Raw genomic sequence first — 19,446 nt, 5'->3', positions numbered from 1 at the left:
TGCCAGATATCTATTCCAAAGCTGTAGGGGGACCTCTATAGAGAAACCTGCGAGCAAAAAGCGAAGAAATGGCCAAAACTGCATAGCGCCCCTTTAAGCAGGCAACTGTTTGCTAACACATTAGTCATGACAGTTATTAAAGCTATGGAAGTGCCTGTGTTTGTTGGCTTGCTTTCATGTTCTTCTGCCCCCTAGATTAATCTAAATGTATCATTTCATTGCTTCTGCACCATGAATCATGAAAATCATCACAGTGAACAGAGTAGCACTGCATCAACACAGGGAGCGTCTGGAGAAATCTGTTATGTCACTTCATAATCGGTACTTAGGGACATTATCTGGAGCTTATACTGGTTCAAGCATCACTATGTACGGCGTCCGAATGTGTGTGTGAGGGAGATAAAAAGGGGCAGTTTGTGTTTGTCACCCTACAGTATTTGTGCGTGGGTGTGTGTACATGAAGTTGCATAACACCATAGGGCAGTAGCTAACAGATCCGCAGTGCCCCCCTCCACCGTCCCTCACTGCCTCCCTCCCTTCTTCTCTTCCCCTATAGCTTCCCCACTTTTGGCAAAGCTCCCTCGCCTGGTTGCCGGGTTGCGTTGCCACCACAGCATCCCCTTGGCTAAAGGCCAGAGGGCGCAGGGATGTTGCGGCGAGCAGGCGAACAAGCAAGCAGCGTGGGCTGTCGCTATGGCGATGGCCACATGGGATTGGGGTGGCGAGGTGGGGCAATGAGGGGGTGGGATGGAGGTAGGGGTGATGTCGTGACAAGGATGGCAAGTGAAATGCTTTAGAGCAAATATAGAAGGAAAAAGTATGCAACTTTACAATGTCAGTTTATCTACTAGTCACATAGTCCTACCGCATACTGACAAATTCCCATACTTTTTTATCTATCTACATGAAAAACAGAAATTCACATTCAATACATTCATCCATAAACAAACAAATCCAAATTGCCAGAGGATTTATAAAGAGAAATGGCTGGCATGCCCCTGTGTGCCATTTTTCCTGTACAGCACAGTATCCTGAGCTTCTGTCTCAGCATAAAGTGTGTGTGTGTGTGTGTGTGTGTGTGTGTGTGTGTGTGTGTGTGTGTGTGTGTGTGTGTGTGTGTGTGTGTGTGTGTGTGTGTGTGTGTGTGTGTGTGTGTGTGTGTGTGTGTGTGTGTGTGTGTGTGTGTGTGTGTGCCACTGTGCCTGTGTGGAGTGTGTGATCACACATCCTCTCTCTGACTGCACCAGCCACACACAACCGAGATAGCTCTGGCAAAACCTCACACAACAGCTGTTTATGTGGCCTGTGTGTGTGTGTGTGTGTGTGTGTGTGTGTGTGTGTGTGTGTGTGTGTGTGTGTGTGTCCACATCTTCGGCTAGTTACCATGGAAATAGGCCAAGCAGCAGGCACGCGGGGGAAAAGCCGACCCATGTGATTTAACTGAAAAAAAAACACTGTGCTGCACTGGTTGAGAAAGCACACACAAACAGACACACACACCCAGACAAGCACACATTGAGACACACCGGGCTGACTAGTGATGATGATGTGTATTGATGGTGGAGAGTTCCTGGAAGCCAGAGTGAGTCAAGGCACAAGTCAATCAAACTCCCTGACCCTGCGCTGGCATAAGGAAACCAGGACCCGTGGTCGCAGCCCAAACAGCGACTACACACGGAAGACATTTTCCACATGAGATGTTAAGATCAAGACACCCATCCAGACACAGCGTGTGTATGTGTCGTCTGTGAGGCCTTAGTCTCACTTTGCCAGACCAAGTCTAGCTACTCCACACAGCATTCGGAGATGGGAGGAAAACGTGCTCTGGATTATTGGCATTTCTTTACACCAATCAGAATCATCATGGGCGGCGCTAAACTCTGCACAGATGCTCTGCAAAATACTCAGATTGGACAGATAGTCTAGCTAGCTGCCATTTACCCTGCAGAGATCTGAGGAGCAGTCAACAATAGTCCTCATAAATCCACCGAATTTAAATCCCGGAACAATCCCGGAAGTGGAACGCGAAGAAGATAGTGAGGCCTAGAGTACTGAGGCCTTATCTTCTACCTTATGGAAACCAGTTTAATTTTGAGCGTGGGGAAATGCCACAAAATGAGGTCCCGAATTCTTCAAGGCTCGGGATGTGGATTTAGGGTCAGGTGTTGAATTATTGGTTTTGGTGTTTGTTGACAACAAGAAAATTGTTTATTACTGCCAACCTTATGCTTTTACAGTTTTACAACATGTTTTACATTAATTTAACATTACATACATACATTCTTTCTTTTCTGGTCACTCAGATTGCCTTACTTACAACAAGTGTGATATTGCTTTAACAAATCACAGGAACAAGCACTGATTGTATACTGTATGTGATGTGTGGAAGAGGTTTTACCTGACTCATCAAGTTAATGACCCGGAGTTAGGTATAAGGTAGGTTTAATGTTAAGTAAGACTTCAAAGGGACGTTAAAATGGTCTTTTTTTTCCATTTGTATCTAAATAGATGTGTGTATCAGTGTGACAGCAGATGATTACTTGTGGATCGATAAGAGCCAGCGAGGGCACAACAGGGAGCACTGAAGACAGACAGCTGTTTTCAAGGTTCCGCTTTACTGTCACCACTGCTGTTCCTACTACTCCCACCCAGTGACGTTCATTTTACTTCATACCTTCCCTTTTTCTCTGCCTAACTTCCTCAGACTTTCCAGCCTGTCCCTTGCACTATTTCAGATCCCCCCCTTTTCACTATCAAACCCACTGCTTTCCTCTTCACCTCGGTCTTCTCCATTCTATCACTTTTTTTCCACTGAGCTCATCAAGCGACATGCAGAACTTCAGAAGCTTGCAGGAGTTTATTCGAGGACAGAATCCAAAGGATGGCTCGACGCCTGTTTGATTCCCGGTGCAAACTGTGAGGCTTCCTCTCTGATCCACATCTCATTCTGCGAAATCGTATCCCACGATCTTCCTCAGCAGATGGAGTTTGTCATGGAGTTGTAGATGTTGAAATCAAAACCTCCAGTAAGGAACTGGAACTAAAGGACGAACCATGAAAACCAGCCCCAGAACAAAAGTACAGTTTCAGGAACTGCAGGTTTGGACCCAAATGCAGGAAAATAGATGAGGAGGTAGCAGGGAGAGTTTCAATGATTTAATGATGAAAATAACCACAGTCCAAATAAAGCAGGCATGAAATCCAAAAAAACAGGGTAAAACAGCACTTGGACACTAGAGACAGGCAGAACTTCTAAACACAAGATACAACGACACCAGACAAAGGGAGCACACATACTAAATACACAAGGCAACGAGGGTTGTAAGGAGAGACAGGTAACATGAGGGCTGATAAACACATCACGTGAAACACATCACGGCGGGGCAGACGATCTCAAAGGCAGGAAAACACACAAGGCAGGAAGTCAAACAAGACATGACAAAACAGGAAACGAAACGAAACGCAGGATCATGACAGTGTCCATATACTTTTGTCCAACGTCTAAAGTACGACCTTCCGGAAAGGTCCCATAATTCTTCTTTTTTCTCTCTCTCTCTCTCTCTCTCTCTCTCTCTCTCCTGTGGGTTAGTGGGGCTTGGTGACAGTGACACTGGTGTCATGCAGGCTGAACAAAGAGCTGATACTATCCCCGAAGACAATAGGCTGTCTCTCACACTGTCTCCCTCCCACTCCAGCAAATATAAAAGGCGAGAAGTATATTTATATATCCCTGTAAAAGAGAGCGGTCTTGATCTTTTCTTTCACAAACATGTCTCTTTCCTTCTCCTTTGGCTGCACTTTCCTCTCTTTCCCTCTCATTCACTTCATTCCTGTCCTGTCTCTCACTTTCTTCCACTGACCTCTATTTTCCATTCTCATTCACTCACTCCCCTTCATCCCCCATTCTTCTCTGCCTCCTTTCCGTTTCCAAAAAACTTTACATGCATGTGCACGCACACACACACACACACACACACACACACACACACACACACACAGGTTTCCCTGTAACTGGGTTATGTGCAACTTCAAATAGCATTAGTTGACAATAGGGAGAGCCCAGAGTTCATCCTTCCCTCTGTGTCCCCTTTCTCCTCTTCCTCAATTCAAATCTATAGAGAAGTTATACATATGTGCGTGTTTCAAGTGTGTGAACATACAGTAGGCACATGTGCGGCTGCATGTGTGAGCATATTAACAAGACTGAGATCCTTTTTTTTGTACGCTTCAAGGTCATTTCCCCGCTTAGACTCTGTAACATTAAAGTATAGATCTACATGTGAAAACACACATTTGTCGCATGCATGCACACAAAACACACACACACACACACACACACACACACACGCACACACGCACACACGCACGCTATAACCTAGATGCAACCCATTTTCGCCATGGCACATGTGCACATCCAATCCTATTAGTAGAAAATATGAAGAGGGGTGAATATTTCCTTAATATTTAGGCTATTACATAACCATCCTCATTTACGATTCATGCTGGGAACCATGTGGAGGGTTTTTTTACAGTTTAAGGAGGAGAGGAAGAAAAAAGGAACGAAAGGAAAGGAAAGAAAAGCAGAGGGGAAGAAAAGGAAGGGAGAACAGAATAGAGGAAAAGAAAGGAAAGGAGAAAAAGAAAGGAGAGGAAATAAAATGAAAAGGAGAAGGGAGATACGAAAAGTATGAGAGGGAAAAATAAGAGAAAAGAGGAGAACAAGGGAGTCGGAAAGGGGAATGAGAAAAGAAAAAAAGGAGACAAGAGGAGAACAGGTGGGTGGGAAGGAGAGAAGAGGAATAAGTGGGACAATAGATTAAATAACCAACCACATGCCAAAGTGGAACGGCTACAGGGGAAAAGAGAGAAAGAGCACTCCTGTGGATGGTAAAGGTCAAAGATGACATACTGTATAAGCATTTGTTTCATTTCTTCTCCTCCTCCTCCTCCATAACTTAATCTGCTCTTCCTTTTACCTCAACCCTTGTATAATCCCATACATGTGGACCCAACCCTGAGCAGAACACTGAAATGTCTGCAATAATGAATTCCTCGGGAAACCGAGACACAAGCTGGGATCATTCACACGCGTCTAGAAAGAAATACTCAGAGGATTTAAACCAATTAAGTGAATTAAATAGACATATTAGATTAAATTGATTCACCACATGATGGCAGGCACATGCAATAAGTCAATGAGTCCTTGAGATTGATTGTTTCACAAAGACAAACTAATTTCCCCAGACAAGCAGAATGTGTATCTGTCAACAAATAACTGAAATACAAGACATAATCTATATTTTAAATAAATATGAAGTATAAACAATCACAGTCGGAGAACTAACAAACAACCTAAAAATAGATCCAACAGCCAAATCCTGAGCACAAAGATCTTCATCCTTAGCTCTGAGGGTGTTCTTGTCAAGTTTCAAGTTGCCCAATTGTCCACCATAGCAACATACAACATCACATATGATTGGTTTGAGTATTTAAATAATGCCTGTGGAACCCCCACCTAACTATCGTGTAGATAAAAGGTTAAGTGTGTTTTCCCTCGAGGACATACCTATAAGGGCTGCACGATATAAAGTAAATATGCAATAACATTGTTAATATCGCGATAGCAATATTACTTGACAAATAAAGTGTAGGCCTACTCAGTTCTGCATTTCTGCTGCTTTCAGAATTCTGCTAAAATATGACGAATTGCTTGTTGAATTTAAATAAATGAAAGGAAATCATTTCCAGCACTTTTATTTGGAACACTGAACATGGAATTAAATATAAAATGCACCACTAAAAAAAGAATGACAGTTAAAATTTTATTTTAAAGTGCAGTTTTCTACTGTCTTTCGCGATATGTCGCAGCCTTTAGAGATATTGAGATGACGATAAAAAAAACAATATTTTGTGCAGCCCTAATCACTGCTAGCCTACTCATACACTATAAAAGACAAGATTGAACCAAAGCTACAGTGACAGCTCATAAAATATGGAAACAGCGGAGTATATATGGTCATGTTGTATTAAAGAAAGTACTAGCCTAATATTGGCATTGAGCTGATGTTTCTAAGCTAAAACAGGGTGAGTGGGTATTGCACATTTGTAGTCAGAAGATAAATCACACACAATATTATGGTAACTATTTACAAACAACAACAAAAGTACACAAAGCAAAACTTCACTGCCTTTCCACAGTGTTTCATCTCCATGAACTGAAATTAATATAATAAGATAAGTCCAACTTAAATGTCGAGGCGGCATTTCAGCTCAGTTTGAAGGGTGAAGGCGTGCTGCTGAAGTGGTGTGTGTGTCCTTGTGTGAGTGGTTTGTATTGCTTATGTTGTGGGGACATTTAAACTTGTTCAACCAGCCACATTTTATCTCCCATGTGGATAGAGCATGCTAGTGTCTGCAAGATTAAGCATTTATTTTAAGGTTAAGACTGGAGTACTATTAGGGCTGGGATTGGGCATGTATAGTATAAGGTTTGGATTCAGAAATGACTGTAAGTCAGTGTAATGTCCTCACAAGTAGCCAAAACAAAAGTAGCCTATGTGCTCCTGCTTAATGATGGGGCTGACCAGTTAGTAGCCTACCCTATTTTCCCTTTTATTTCCTAAGAATGCACGTGTGTGAGCGCGCGTGAGGCAGTCAGCAGAGGGCTGTGTCACCATCGCTAATGTGGCGGTGATGCGGGCCAAAGTCATCAATCACGCGGATCGAACCCGCAACGTTAAATCAATAGCGGCCCCCGGGAGCGAAGACAGCGGAGCGTGAATTCGCCGCGGTAAAAGGCTGCGGTCTCTCGGCCATCCATCAACAAGTCCACACAGTGTATAGAGTCCAAAACATGCAGTACAGGACTAGGAGCGCACAGCAGTGGTATGTATTCTACCTGAGTGGCCGGATGGGACGTGAACAACACCTGTAACTGTAACTTGAGGGGAAGGGATGCTGTTGTCCGTTGAAGCGGCAACCAGTGTGCAGCACGAGGGAGAGTTGCTGCGTATAGGGGAATTACCGACCCAAGACCATCTGATTCAAATAACACAACTGACAAGACAGAGAGCAACAGAGGGGGGAAACCCAGCACGAGGAAACGACGCTGCTTGTGGTGCTGATGAGAGTAGGCCTAATGATGATGATGGAGAAGAAGATGACAGCTATCCTCTGAGACTGTCAAGAGAACACATCTGTTGAGGATCACATCTGGCCGACACGCTGACTCCCCCACCCCTAACCACACACACCTACTGATGGTGTATGCTGTCCGGCCACATGCGCGTCCCCCCACACACACACACCCCCGGCCGCTCTAGCAGCGATGGAGCCCATGCAGTGCGTAGTGTGCAGGTTATTTTACTCACCCCGGGTGCTCTCGCCGCCTGTCTCCGTCCGCTCGCGTGTCCTACCGTGTGATTTAACGGGAGAGAGGGCGAGCCGTGGGTGCAATCAGCCCCCACCAGCGCCATCCAGCGCTGCGTTCGCTCTCGCGATACCATGCCATCTTCCAGCTCTCCTCCTGAGGGTGTGTGACGTAGCGGTTTTATCTGGCAGTTCTCTCAGCCCGATGCCGCCGTCTTCTGGGCAAGAGACGAAAAGAATGCGAGGATGGTGATGATGTCATCCCGTAGCTGACCGTGTGGCCTACCTGTTTGAGGACGCACGTTCCCTCTTTTTGTCTCTTATGTGCAGAAAACCTGTTTGATTCCTATCACTGAGACCCGCCAGCACCAGTTAACAGTCCCAAACAAAACACACTGCTATTCACAGAGCAGGTGAGAGGTCTTGGGGACTGAAGGAAACACTGGAGAGCTGACACAGTTGGTGTCATGGAACGAGAAGCAGGCCTAAGCAGGTGGCCAGTTAAAGCAGAGCATTTATTGACACAAGGCAGATTCGATTCATTTTCTTTGCTGCCTGTTTCTGTCCGGGTGTGTGTGGTTTTCACTCTGCAATGAGATAACAAAAACTCATTAACAATAAATCAAACGTACAAATTGTGTGCATTAATGACAATCAAAACATTAAAGTAAATCAACTTACAGGACGGTTGGGTGGAAAAGAATGAACAAAGGGAGGAAGGCTGTATATATGGCCTCTAATCAGGTGGATTGACTGAAGTGGACAATTCCTTCCCATAAAGGAGTGTTTGATTTTAACTTCAGGTGTAGTCAGGTGGCCTCTGTTTGGGGACTTTTAACAGGGACATTGTTTAGTGCGGCCATTAGAAATTGAAAATTACTGAAAAGTAACAGCAGCATTTACAGACATAGTGAAAGATTTTTTGCAAATACCATTATTCGCTGTGTTGCCAGGAGCTAGGTGAGTGCTATCAATCATCTCATCTAGCTCTCAGCAAGAAAGCCAATAAGCTTATTTCCCAAAATATCAAACCGTTTCCTTCAAGTTAGATAACGTGTGTCAAAAAAACAGTTTTCAGTCAGTTATCACTTTTGTAATGATGATTTTATTTGTATTTTTTTATTGCATTTTTGCTTTTAAATGGATAGATTGGTCAGTGGGAGTAATGACATGCAATCAAGGGCCCAACTGAAACTGCACCAGAAATGTTTCATGTATGCATCTCAAGCCACTCAGCCACCAGGACATCCTATAGCTATACAATTTGTAACCCTTGTGTTGTCTTCGGGTCAAATTGGAGCCGTTCTCAAAATGTCTATCTCAGAAATATGGGTTTCTTTTTAACTACCTAATTTTAATTACCCAAAAATAACATGGATGGATGATCCCATACAACGTGCTTCGCGGGTACAACAAAAGATCGGATCTCTTCTTTGATTGAATTTTGGGTGTTTTATTAAATTTTTTAGCATTTAAAAAAAAAATTGAAATGTTTTGGAGCAGTATCCTCGCTGAACGTTGACCCTTCTGTGATTATCCTTCCTAATATTAGTCTAAATAATTAATAATTTCTGCTTCTTTAACTCAAGAATTAGGTATAGGTTCCTATAAATGAGGTTTTTAATTGACCATGAATTCCAAAAATAAGTGTAAAACTATAGTGGTAAGTTGGTGTTAGTGGCGTTAATACATGGTAGTGAAAAGAAGCGTTAAACGTAAAAAAAAAAAAAAAAAAAGCGCCAAAAACATTGAAAAAGGCGCCAAACATGTCGACAAAAAGAGACCAAAACATCAGAAAAAGTGTTGATTTTTTTGGACCCAGAAGACAACACAAGTGTTAAATTAACTTGGTTGTTAAATGTGTAAATATGTTAAATCAACCTCAATTAAAATCTGAAGAAAGAAACAAAATAAATGAATGGTTAAAACAAGTCTGTTCAGTATAGTTCTTGTGATGGCTGCACCTGCTGCCACACTTCTGATTGAGATGTCAGTAAACCTGCACACCTTCTTTATAGTTTACACTTAATAGTACATTTTCTCTACATGTTTTTGACCTCGCATTGCAGGCTACTTATGCATTGCACATACTGTACATCAGCAAACAGTAAATGACGCCACGTAACTTTTGTTATATACGTCTACTCAGTTTATCACTTTACTTTGTCTTTAGATATATTTGCCGTAAGTAATTTCTATTTCTTTGAGTTACTAGTGCTAAAAGTTCTGCTGCTGGAGGGACATCTTGTCAGGACGGACCAAAAGATGTACCTCCTAAAGCAGAGCTATTAAATACAGGAAGTAACCAATCAGAACCAGGTGTCCCCACATAAGGGGGATTGGGATTTTTTTATTTGGTTAATTGCTAAAATATTTATACTGCTAGACTAATTGTGCGATTTTGTTTTATTTGTAGTTTAGGTGGTATGGGGTTGGTCTTTGTGTTGCCTCTGTTTCAAAAATGGTTGCATCAGCCATTTTACATGTTCCACTTTGTGGTCAGATGTTGTCATAGTTAGGTCAGTTTAGTCTGTTCATTTCTATTCAGTTCATGTGAAGGTATTATGTAGTTTAGCTGTGTTTAGTTGACCTCTTTTATGAGCCCAGAACTTTGTGACATGTTGTTCATTTTTGGGCTTAATAAAACCCACCTGTGACTCCTCATGCCTGCCAGCTCTGTGCCTTGCAGTTCCCTTGTTATAGAAATACTGAAATTGTGACTTCTTCTTCCGCCTATTTTCCCTTACTGGGGCATAGGCCGCCTACAAGGATTCTCCAGCTGTCTCGGTCCTGAGCAAGCCTCTCCAGCTGTCCCCAAGTGTGGCCTGTCCTCTTGACGTCGGCGTCCAGGTCTTGCCGCCAGCTGTTTCTGGGTCGACCTCTCTTCCTATTCCCTTGGGGATTCCATGAAAAGAACTGTCTGATGATATTGGAAGCCGGTTTGCGGAGGGTATGCCTTTACCATCTCCAAAAAATGGACAGAGACCCTTAATATTTCTATTAGCTTGTTGTTTGGTGGCTGTATGGCCCTATGCATCTACTTCATTAATGTTGGACCTTGGAAATAGTAGTACACAAAATAGTTGTAAATAGTGTCAAAAATAAGTTTTTTTTTCCGTTTTTTTTTTTAAATAATCAGAATTTGTCCTTTTAATAACACTTTTCCAAGACATGCACATGTAGTGTTAACATCAGAAGCAGACAGACATTCTGTAAAGGGGAACTTTATTGCATAAATACATTGTTTTAAGAGCGCAGAGTGCTCATCTGTATCTTTATCACACAGGTCTCACATTAGCTCACAGTATGTAAAATCATAGTAATACTCAATCATAGTTGGGGATCAAACGATTAGAAAGCACACAGGAGACCACGGGGAGATACTTTGTCCCTTTCCATCAAGTCAGTTTTAAATAATTTTTGTGTGTGTGTGTGTGTGTGTGTTTGTACTTCTTGTGTGCGCATGCGTGTTCACAGGTCGTCTGTTTCTCCGTCGAAGGGCATGTTGTCCAGTTCTATGTGGATGTTGGAGTTGTCCTCACTGCAAACCCAGCCGATGGGCGTGCGGTTGAATGAGGGGCGTGAGCTGATGCTGGCGTGCGGTTTGGCCATAGTCTCCGACTCCTCGGTGCCATCATTGAGCTCTGGGAGCTCAAAGGTCAACATCTTGGGCACCTTATCAAAGCCGCCGAATGGCAGCGCCGTCCTGGGGAGAGAAGAGGGAGAAATCGGAAGCTTTGTACCTGCGCTGCTGTCATATGTGTTTAATATCTGTTTAATGCTTTTTGCACTTTTCCATTTGCAAAAACGGTATACAGATTCTGTACTCCACTTAGAATTTATATTTGATCTGTATTTTTTGTAGACTCTTTATTGTATTTTGTATGTTTATATTGTGCGTATTTAATGTGTAACACGTGTTGTGCCTTTGTCTTGGCCAGGTCGTCATTGCAAATGAGAATTTGTTCTCCCATCAGCTTACCTGGTTAAATAAAGGTTAAATGAAAATTAAAAAATAAAACAACAACCTTCAGCTTACAGCTTCAGTTTGTGTCTGTGTGTACCTGTTGAAGCTCTTGTACAGAGGCAGTTCTAGGTGCATCTGGATGGGTCCTGGCATGGAGGACTTCATGGTAGCTGTCAGCTCCTGGTTGCCATGCATGGCCCGTTCCCATGGCGATACGTAGGTGCGTACATAATCCTTCCTCCTCTTCTCCTTCTCCGCCTCCTCATCTACCTTCTCCTCCACCACTGAGACACACAGGGGCAGGGAAGAAAAAAGAGGGGAAGACCAGGGAGATTAAATCCAACATTTTAATGGGAAGAAATATTGAAAAGAGAAAATATAAAAAGCATCTGCGACCCCACTTTCTTCCTTTGGTATCTCAGGCTTTGGTGGAACTGGGGGAGGGAACATCAGCAGGTTCTCGAGGTTCTGCTGGAAGACCAAAAAAAGGAAGAGAAAGTTTGATCAGTACACCCATATACACATAAGCTATACACAAACACACACTTGTCCCTTTCTCTTCTTTACTCTTACCTTGTTCTCGTTTGTCACAATAAACTTTTCCACTCTCTGCTGCCTCTTCCTGAACAGCTTGGAGCCCTTGTTTGTGTTTAAGGAGAGCTCCTCCAGCATGGTGTCCTTGGGCGTCTTGATCTTGGTGCCCAGGTCGAGCTCAGAGGCCTCGGGATCTGACTCATCGTCTGACAGGAAGAGGGAGGAAGAGGAGGAAGACAAAATGAAGGGAGAAAATATGGAATTGCAGGTGGGTGCATGCAGAGAAGAGTTAGAGGGGAGTTGCCATGGTTTAGCCATTGCTTGAGAAACATGCAATGTTGTATGAAGTACATCATTTGGGGGGGGGCGGCTTTTTATTTTATTAGATAGTGATACATAGACAGGAAAAGGAGGAAAGAGAGAAGGGATGACAAGCAGCAAAGGGCCGCAGGTGGGATTCAAACCAGGTGGTTGTCCCAGAGTTTTTTATTATTTAGTTGCATTGCGTTCCTGCACCAACGACTTATGTTTTGTTTTAGTTTTTTATTGATATTTTGACAAGACAAAGATGTTCCAGAACTTTACGACATTCCATTCACAATTGTTTTTCCTTGTCTCCAATTTTCTTTTTATACAACATAAAACAGAAGCATCCCTTAGAATACAACAGAGGGATCAATAATAGAAATCAGACTACTACCCAAATACTTCCCCTCTTTGATTAAATTAACTCTGCAGCCATTGAATACAATTTCAAATGAGACACAGCTGTAGACAACACAAAACGAACCTAACAATACGAGGAATACAAACCAATAAAAATAAAATAAACAAAAACAACAAAAAATGTATTAAAAATTAAACCTTGATAGAACCAGTTACCAAGCCTACCAATCCATTATCTTGCCTTATATTGGTAGTAAAAACAATCCGACTTGTGTTTTTTATTTCATTTGATTGTCTGCTCATTAGTCAGTAGGAAACGCAAAAGTAGGTTTAATTTAAATTTGGTGGAAATTTCTCTGACGTGAGAGGTGACTTTTTAGTGCAAATTGAACAATATTTTCAAGGAATAGTTCAACATTTTGGGAAAAATTCTTATTCATTTTCTGAGAGTTAGATGAGAAGATCGACACCACTCTCCTATGAGAGAGCTGTATCAATTATCTCATCTAACATGAAACCCAATAAACATATTTCCTAAAATGTCAAAGTATTCCATTGAAGATTGTGTCATTTGTTAACATTAAAAGACATGTTTAAAACATTTTCTCATGAACTAGAGCACATGAATGAATGAAAGGATGAAAGGAATCTGGTTCATGTATCCAATGATGATTTATCACTGTGCAGACTAACAATGTTTAAGCATTTTTGTGTTTGTTAAAGCGGATGTGGTACACACTCTGAGCTGTTCTGTCTTTTATCAGCAAAACCCATTTGGCAAATTAAAAGATGGTTTTACATCCCACTAGATATATTAGGGGGATGTATAAGACTATTATTCTCTGCTTGAAACCTGTTGTATGGTGTTAGAGGTGTGTGTGTGTGTGTGTGTGTGTGTGTGTGTGTGTGTGTGTGTGAAACCAGGGGAGTTGTAGGGGTTAGTAGGCTAAAGCAATATGAAGAGAGAAGAGCACTGGGGAATGTCACGGCAGGTTTTCTGGTAGAACTGTTGCTGGAGGGGAATCCTTATAACACTCTCTCTCTCTCTCTCTCTCTCTCTCTCTCTCTCTCTCTCTCTCTCTCTCTCTCTCCTCCTCCTCCTACTCCTCTCTTTCAGTGATGGAGAGATCTGATGGATTTTACTGCTCCACAGAGCTCCTCATAAAACACTCTTCTCATCCACCACATGCACTCTGATATCACTCATAACACCTGGAGTCCAGCCATAAACCAACACACACACACACACACACACACACACAGAGAAACACATCTATAAAGCGGGGAGTTGGCATTACAATGCTGCAGAGAACTGTTAGCAGTACCTAGTAAATCAGACTTGAGCAAGTGGGTGTGAGAGAGAGAGAGAGAGAGAGAGAGAGAGAGAATAATTGAGACTGTTGAGCAGAGCGAACTCTCCCATGGGGATATTGATTAGAGTGTTAATTCAGAAGAAGGTGAAACTGGAGCTGGCTGCTGACTGGGATAAATTGGACAGACTGACAGAGGCAGGGGGTGGACAGACGGACAGCATACAGGCATGGGACAAATGTCAGAAAGACACAGTGGCAGGGATGATGGATAGATGAGTGGGTATTAACTGGAGAAAAATAAGGGATGAGCAGGGTAAGCTCCTGACTGACTGAAAACAAACTGGTGGAACGATACAGATGTAGCTGCAGATGTTGACAGCAGAGGAAGCGGTAGCGAAAACAGCAAAGGACACAAATGGGGAAAGACATCAACAGATTGTTAAATGACAGATGTAAGCATGTTCTCAGACACTATGAGCATGCTCAGATTGCAGATTGCAGAGATTGGCAGAGAATACATTGTGGTTGGTAATAAATTATGCAACAAGTAAATGTCAGCTTTGACACTGATAGAAAAAACAACATATTAAAACTAGACTTAGAAGCCACAGCCATGCTAGCAGCTCTGTGAGGCTGTATTTAGTCTAGTCAGTGGTGGTGGACCAACCGACTGAGCAACAGACAAGACGACATCGCTATCCCTAGAGTCAAGCCACTAGTGTTTGTAAAAATAATTAATAAAAAATGTTAAAAAAGAATTTGTTGCTTTAACCTTTGTGCACTATTATCAGTAGTGGAATTACTCAATTACAAGTAAAAGTCCTATAATTACAATCTTAATCAGGTAAAAGTACAGAAGTATTAACAGCATATTGTATTTACATCATCTACATCAAGTATTACATCTTAAAAGTGCTCATTATACAGAAACAAATGCCCTATGTGATTGTTTGATTATTATACTGTAATCATATTGGATTATTTATGCATTCATGTATAACAAGCCTTTAGTCAACTATCTAATGCCAAGATGTGAAATATTTGACACAGTTTTACAAGTTTTTACATTGATTCCACTTCCGTTGCCCCAAACAAATATGGTGGGAGCAGAAACACCGTCTGGTATTTTGTGTAGCCTCCAATGGTGACAGATTTGTGGCTGCTCTGCCATCTGATAATAACCGTCATCCCTCCAGGAGATGCCACATGCATGTTAAATATTGTGTTACTGCTTGGAACTGCTTGTGTGTGTGTGTGTGTGTGTGTGTGTGTGTGTGTGTGTGTGTGTGTGTGTGTGTGTGTGTGTGTGTGTGTGTGTGTGTGTGTGTGTGTGTGTGTGTGTGTGTGTGTGTGTGTGTGTGTGTGTGTGTGTGTGTGTGTGTGTGTGTGTGTGTGTGTGTGTTTGTTTTACCATTCTGGCTAACGTTGGACAGGTCAGTGATGATCTTATTGGCCTTCTTCCTCTTGTGAGAAGGGACAGGAGTATTGATAGGCATGGCTAAAGGAAAGAACAGAGACATTGTGACGTCATAATCATCAGCATCATTATCATCAGCATCTTTTTAGAAAAAGAACTGCACCTACTTTACACAGAAAGAAAAATACATCCATACAGTCAAATAAATCGAAATTTCACAAATATTCTTTACTCTGGGTCCACTGACTAGCTTCTTCCGGATCTTTCAACTTCATCTTATGGTCTTGATCAGCAGATGGAGTTTGCTATACTGATAAACCTCCATTCTTGAGTTAAGATTTTTTTTTTGTCAAACTTCTATTTCCAAGGTCAAATGAACGTTAACAGAAATTAAAAAGGTTTAGATTAAAATTGTATATATTAGATTTTATATTAGAGATATATTTAGATTTTAAAATTTAAAAAGCATTTTGCAGTTAAACAGCCAGATACAGTAGTTCCCCAGGAGTTGGTGGAGACCAAAAACTGAGTTAAAATAGAGTTAATATTAGATTTACTTTCACTAGGTGATCAGTAATATAACTCCACCCATTACTGTTGCTTCATATCTGATGCAGGTATGAATAGGCAACTATTTGCTGCCATAACAAGTTTATGAGGTGATAATATTTAAAGGTCCCATGGCATGAAAATTTCACTTCATGAGGTTTTTTAACATTAATATGAGTTCCCCCAGCCTGCCTATGGTCCCCCAGTGGCTAGAAATGGTGATAGGTGTAAACCGAGCCCTGGGTATCCTGCTCTGCCTTTGAGAAAATGAAAGCTCAGATGGGCCGATCTGGAATCTTAGGAGGTTACCTCCCCTTTCTCTGCGTTGCCCGCCCAGAGAATTTGGCCCACCCATGATAGAGAGACATGATGGCTTTCAAACAAGCAAAGTGGCAGTTGGTCAAGGCCACACCCCCACTCTCCACCTTGCCCCCCTCCTTCTCTCGTCCTCAATAGCTTCAGACACAGAAATGGCACATACTAAGGAAAGTTCATTGTGGGACTGGCTCTAGTGGCTGTAATTCTGCACCAAGGCTGAATTTCGGGAAAGAGACTTCAGATACAGTATTAGGGGACCACTAAGGTCTATATAAAAGAGACTTCAGATACAGTATTAGGGGACCACTAAGGTCTATATAAAAGAGACTTCAGATACAGTATTAGGGGACCACTAAGGTCTATATAAAAGAGACTTCAGATACAGTATTAGGGGACCACTAAGGTCTATATAAAAGCATCCAAAGAGCACCATGTCATGGGACCTTTAAGTGCCGTGTTAACAGTAGACTTTCCTCCAAAGAAGAAAGACAGCAATTATCGTTTCAGCAAGTGCCCCTAAATAACATATGTTAACGTTCAAGTGACAAAGCACTGGACGTAGGAATTCTGATTATGAGCTTGGGGTGGATAGACAAAACATTGGACTTTAGGAGATTACTGTTTATTTCCCCATTTCAAACCAACATGTTTTTTTTTCATCATGACCAGGATGGACGCTAACTTTAACCACATGTTCATTTGTTGTAACCATGACAACAAACATCCCTTCACCTTAACGATGTAGTTAACCCAAACTAAGTTTCCTTAAATCTAACTAAACTTTGGTCGTATCGTATTCATTTTTCAACGATGACGTATAGTTTTTTGAAGGCACAGGGGCATCAGATCAGAAAGCACAGACGACATATTTGGTGTTTAATATAGAGGACTTGTTGCTGTACAACTTGTTGCACTGCCCCCAAGTGGCCAAACAATCTATTAATCAGAGAGAATCAGGGGACTAGGAATAACAAATTCTAGGTAATTCTAGGTCTTTGTGTATTTCACTTGTATTTAATTGTAATTTTCTATAAAGCATTTTGTTCAACATTTGTTTTTTAAATGTGCTCTATAAATAAACTGACTTAACTTGATCTTATGCTCTAAGAGAGACTTGCTAAAGACGTGCTTAAACACAGTTGGTCTCTCAGGAGTTTGGCAGAGAGCACGACAGAATTAGCAGAAGTGAAATGTGATACAACAAAACTGCCCATCATATCCCAAATTCTAGCAAACTCTAGCAGGAACCTCGCTGGGTTCCCTAATTACCTTAAGCACACTTTAAACATTGTGTAAAGCCCAATGCATGAAGACACTAAATTCCCAGTGGCAGCTTGTGTCTTTTTTGTCTAACCACTGAAATGGGGGCCAGCAGTATGTCGCTGTCTATTGCACAGGTCGAAAGCAATTATGTAAGGCTGGAGGTGAGTCCCAGTACAAGAGAAAAAGCTGCAGGGCCCGTCTGCAGGGAGACAGGTAGTGTAATTGCTTTTCATCCACTGTAATTGAAGCTCGTTTCCTAGCCTGGGATCCAGTCCTGCTGTGGGAGCTATTTATTGTACCCATGATCTATAGCACTGTGGTGAGTGTACATACATATAAATGCACCAGCACACACACAATTTGCACTCAAATAGCTTTTCTCTTGTGATTAATGTGAGTCACTGGCCGTGGATTAAAAGCTGGAGATAACAGGTGTTTTTGGATGTTCTGGGAAAAGTCAAGATGGAGGCAAACTGCTGTGCTGATGGCGACAACGGGAGCGACACGAGGGCCTGGGTCCTGTTACCGCCTCTCTGAGTGAAGAGGCGCTCCTGTCCCCCCCATGACCAGACTGTTTTAGCTCCTGATAAATCTCCAGGGGACAGCTGGGGAGGAAGGGCATCAGTAAGCACATTCCAAAATACACACATGCATCCATACCCGCAGACTAAAAACTCCACTGCAGAGGGCCACATTCCTCACCTACCACAGTGTTAGGTACAGTAAGAGCTGGTGGAAGAAAATGACAGACATATACCAGCTGGCTCTTGTGATTCAGATTTAGTTTAATTGATATCAAAATTAGTCAAGAAATAAAAATGAAAATCTGTAAATAACATCTGCAATAAAACTGTTAAAAATGTATTCATTAATTCATCCAGATACAGAGGCATCCACAGGCCATAGATGGGGCCTTCTCCTGCAGCCACAATCTGCGATTAAATTGCACTGTCCCCTTGTACTCAAAGAGGATCCAGTATTATTTGACAACTCAGTAAACTGTCGGTGCTAGATAACCCACAAACACTCAAGGCATGTGTGAGACTTCTTTATCGATGCGGTCACACATTATCACCTCTAATGTCTTACCTAAGACCCAGCTATCCACAGGAAGACACAGGTCCCAGACGGTCCCAGATAAAAGTTTGGCTCAGAGGAATATAGATTCCCAGGTAGATTTGTGTCCCAGAGTTTGTATTGTACTGCCTGCCCTCCTCTTCGCCCCAGAGAGAGTGAAACCCTATCAGCAGGGCTGCTCCAGTGCTATGGACCTGGCTGCGGGGGTGGGAGGAGGGGTGGGGGTGAATTGGGGGGTAAAGAAGGAGGTGGGTGTGGTGCTTCGAGATCAGAGGTTGGTTAGATAAGTGATAATAGGAAACTGATGATGATTTTTTTTTTTTATCAACTTTATCCGTAAAAGAAAATCAAAGAATGTGAAATTGTAAAGACGTCACATAGCTCAAAATATGTCCTGTAGGTATGTCACCTCTTTCAGAATAACCAGGGCTATTTGGAAATGTTGTCTTCAGCCTAGACTTTAAAACAACCAGAAGAGTTGTGTATTGGTATCTTAGGGAGTATGTCAAGTTTTAAAATCCCGATCTTGAAAGTCAGCAGATTCTACTGAAACGACGAGGATCAACACGATGATTTCACTGAATTCCTCCAGGTTGTAAACACCTGAATCATTTGTCCTACCTCCAATCACAGGGGAACCGGGCCTTTTGATAAAATGACAAACAACTCCAGAGAAGAGAGAAGAAAATATGTTTCCAGCAGTTACTTTCTTCCCGTCAGTCGGTTTTACGTGCTTAAGGGCATTAATGCTTTTGGCGATGTGTTTTCTTCGCATAGTCTCTTTATTCATCCTCCTTCAACTTACAAATGTGTAAATGTATGCCTCGTTTGTGCCTGGAAGCAGTCATACATGCAACATCATGTTGGTCACAGTCCCTTGTCAGTACCCTGCTTTTTTTTAGATTTAACTAGTAGCTTCTGTAAGTCACGTTGGTTTGTTAACTTTTGTGTAATCGTGGAAAAAAAAAGCTATA

General features: G+C 42.1%; 2 protein-coding genes across 3 annotated transcripts in view; both read right to left on the bottom strand.

The window, feature by feature from the left end:
* Positions 1-8,140, bottom strand: part of usp54b (ubiquitin specific peptidase 54b) — a 50,294-nt gene extending 42,154 nt beyond the window's left edge. Inside the window, exons 1-2 of the mRNA XM_028568547.1 lie at positions 8,050-8,140; positions 7,371-7,955 (exon numbers count right to left, since the gene is read on the bottom strand). The gene's annotated coding sequence lies outside the window, so the exon portion shown is untranslated. The remainder of the gene's footprint in view (positions 1-7,370; positions 7,956-8,049) is intronic.
* A 2,436-nt stretch (positions 8,141-10,576) lies between these two features.
* myoz1b (myozenin 1b) lies at positions 10,577-18,654 on the bottom strand. 2 transcript variants are annotated; one of them, XM_028567918.1, is made up of 6 exons: positions 18,485-18,654; positions 15,260-15,346; positions 11,909-12,075; positions 11,737-11,803; positions 11,433-11,619; positions 10,577-11,074 (listed from the first exon to the last, which is right to left on the bottom strand). In XM_028567918.1, the coding sequence occupies exons 2-6, from the start codon at positions 15,342-15,344 to the stop codon at positions 10,840-10,842; spliced, it is 741 nt and encodes a 246-aa protein (XP_028423719.1). In that variant the 5' UTR covers positions 15,345-15,346; positions 18,485-18,654; the 3' UTR covers positions 10,577-10,839. The 2 variants fall into 2 exon arrangements, with proteins under 2 accessions (XP_028423719.1, XP_028423718.1); XM_028567917.1 differs by having other exon boundaries at positions 11,737-11,806; positions 18,485-18,653.
* Between the last annotated feature and the right edge of the window lie 792 nt (positions 18,655-19,446).

Source organism: Perca flavescens, chromosome 21 (assembly GCF_004354835.1).
Source record: "Perca flavescens isolate YP-PL-M2 chromosome 21, PFLA_1.0, whole genome shotgun sequence".
In the NCBI taxonomy this organism is placed as follows: Eukaryota; Metazoa; Chordata; class Actinopteri; order Perciformes; family Percidae; genus Perca; species Perca flavescens.
This window is presented reverse-complemented; position numbering and strand designations above follow the sequence as displayed.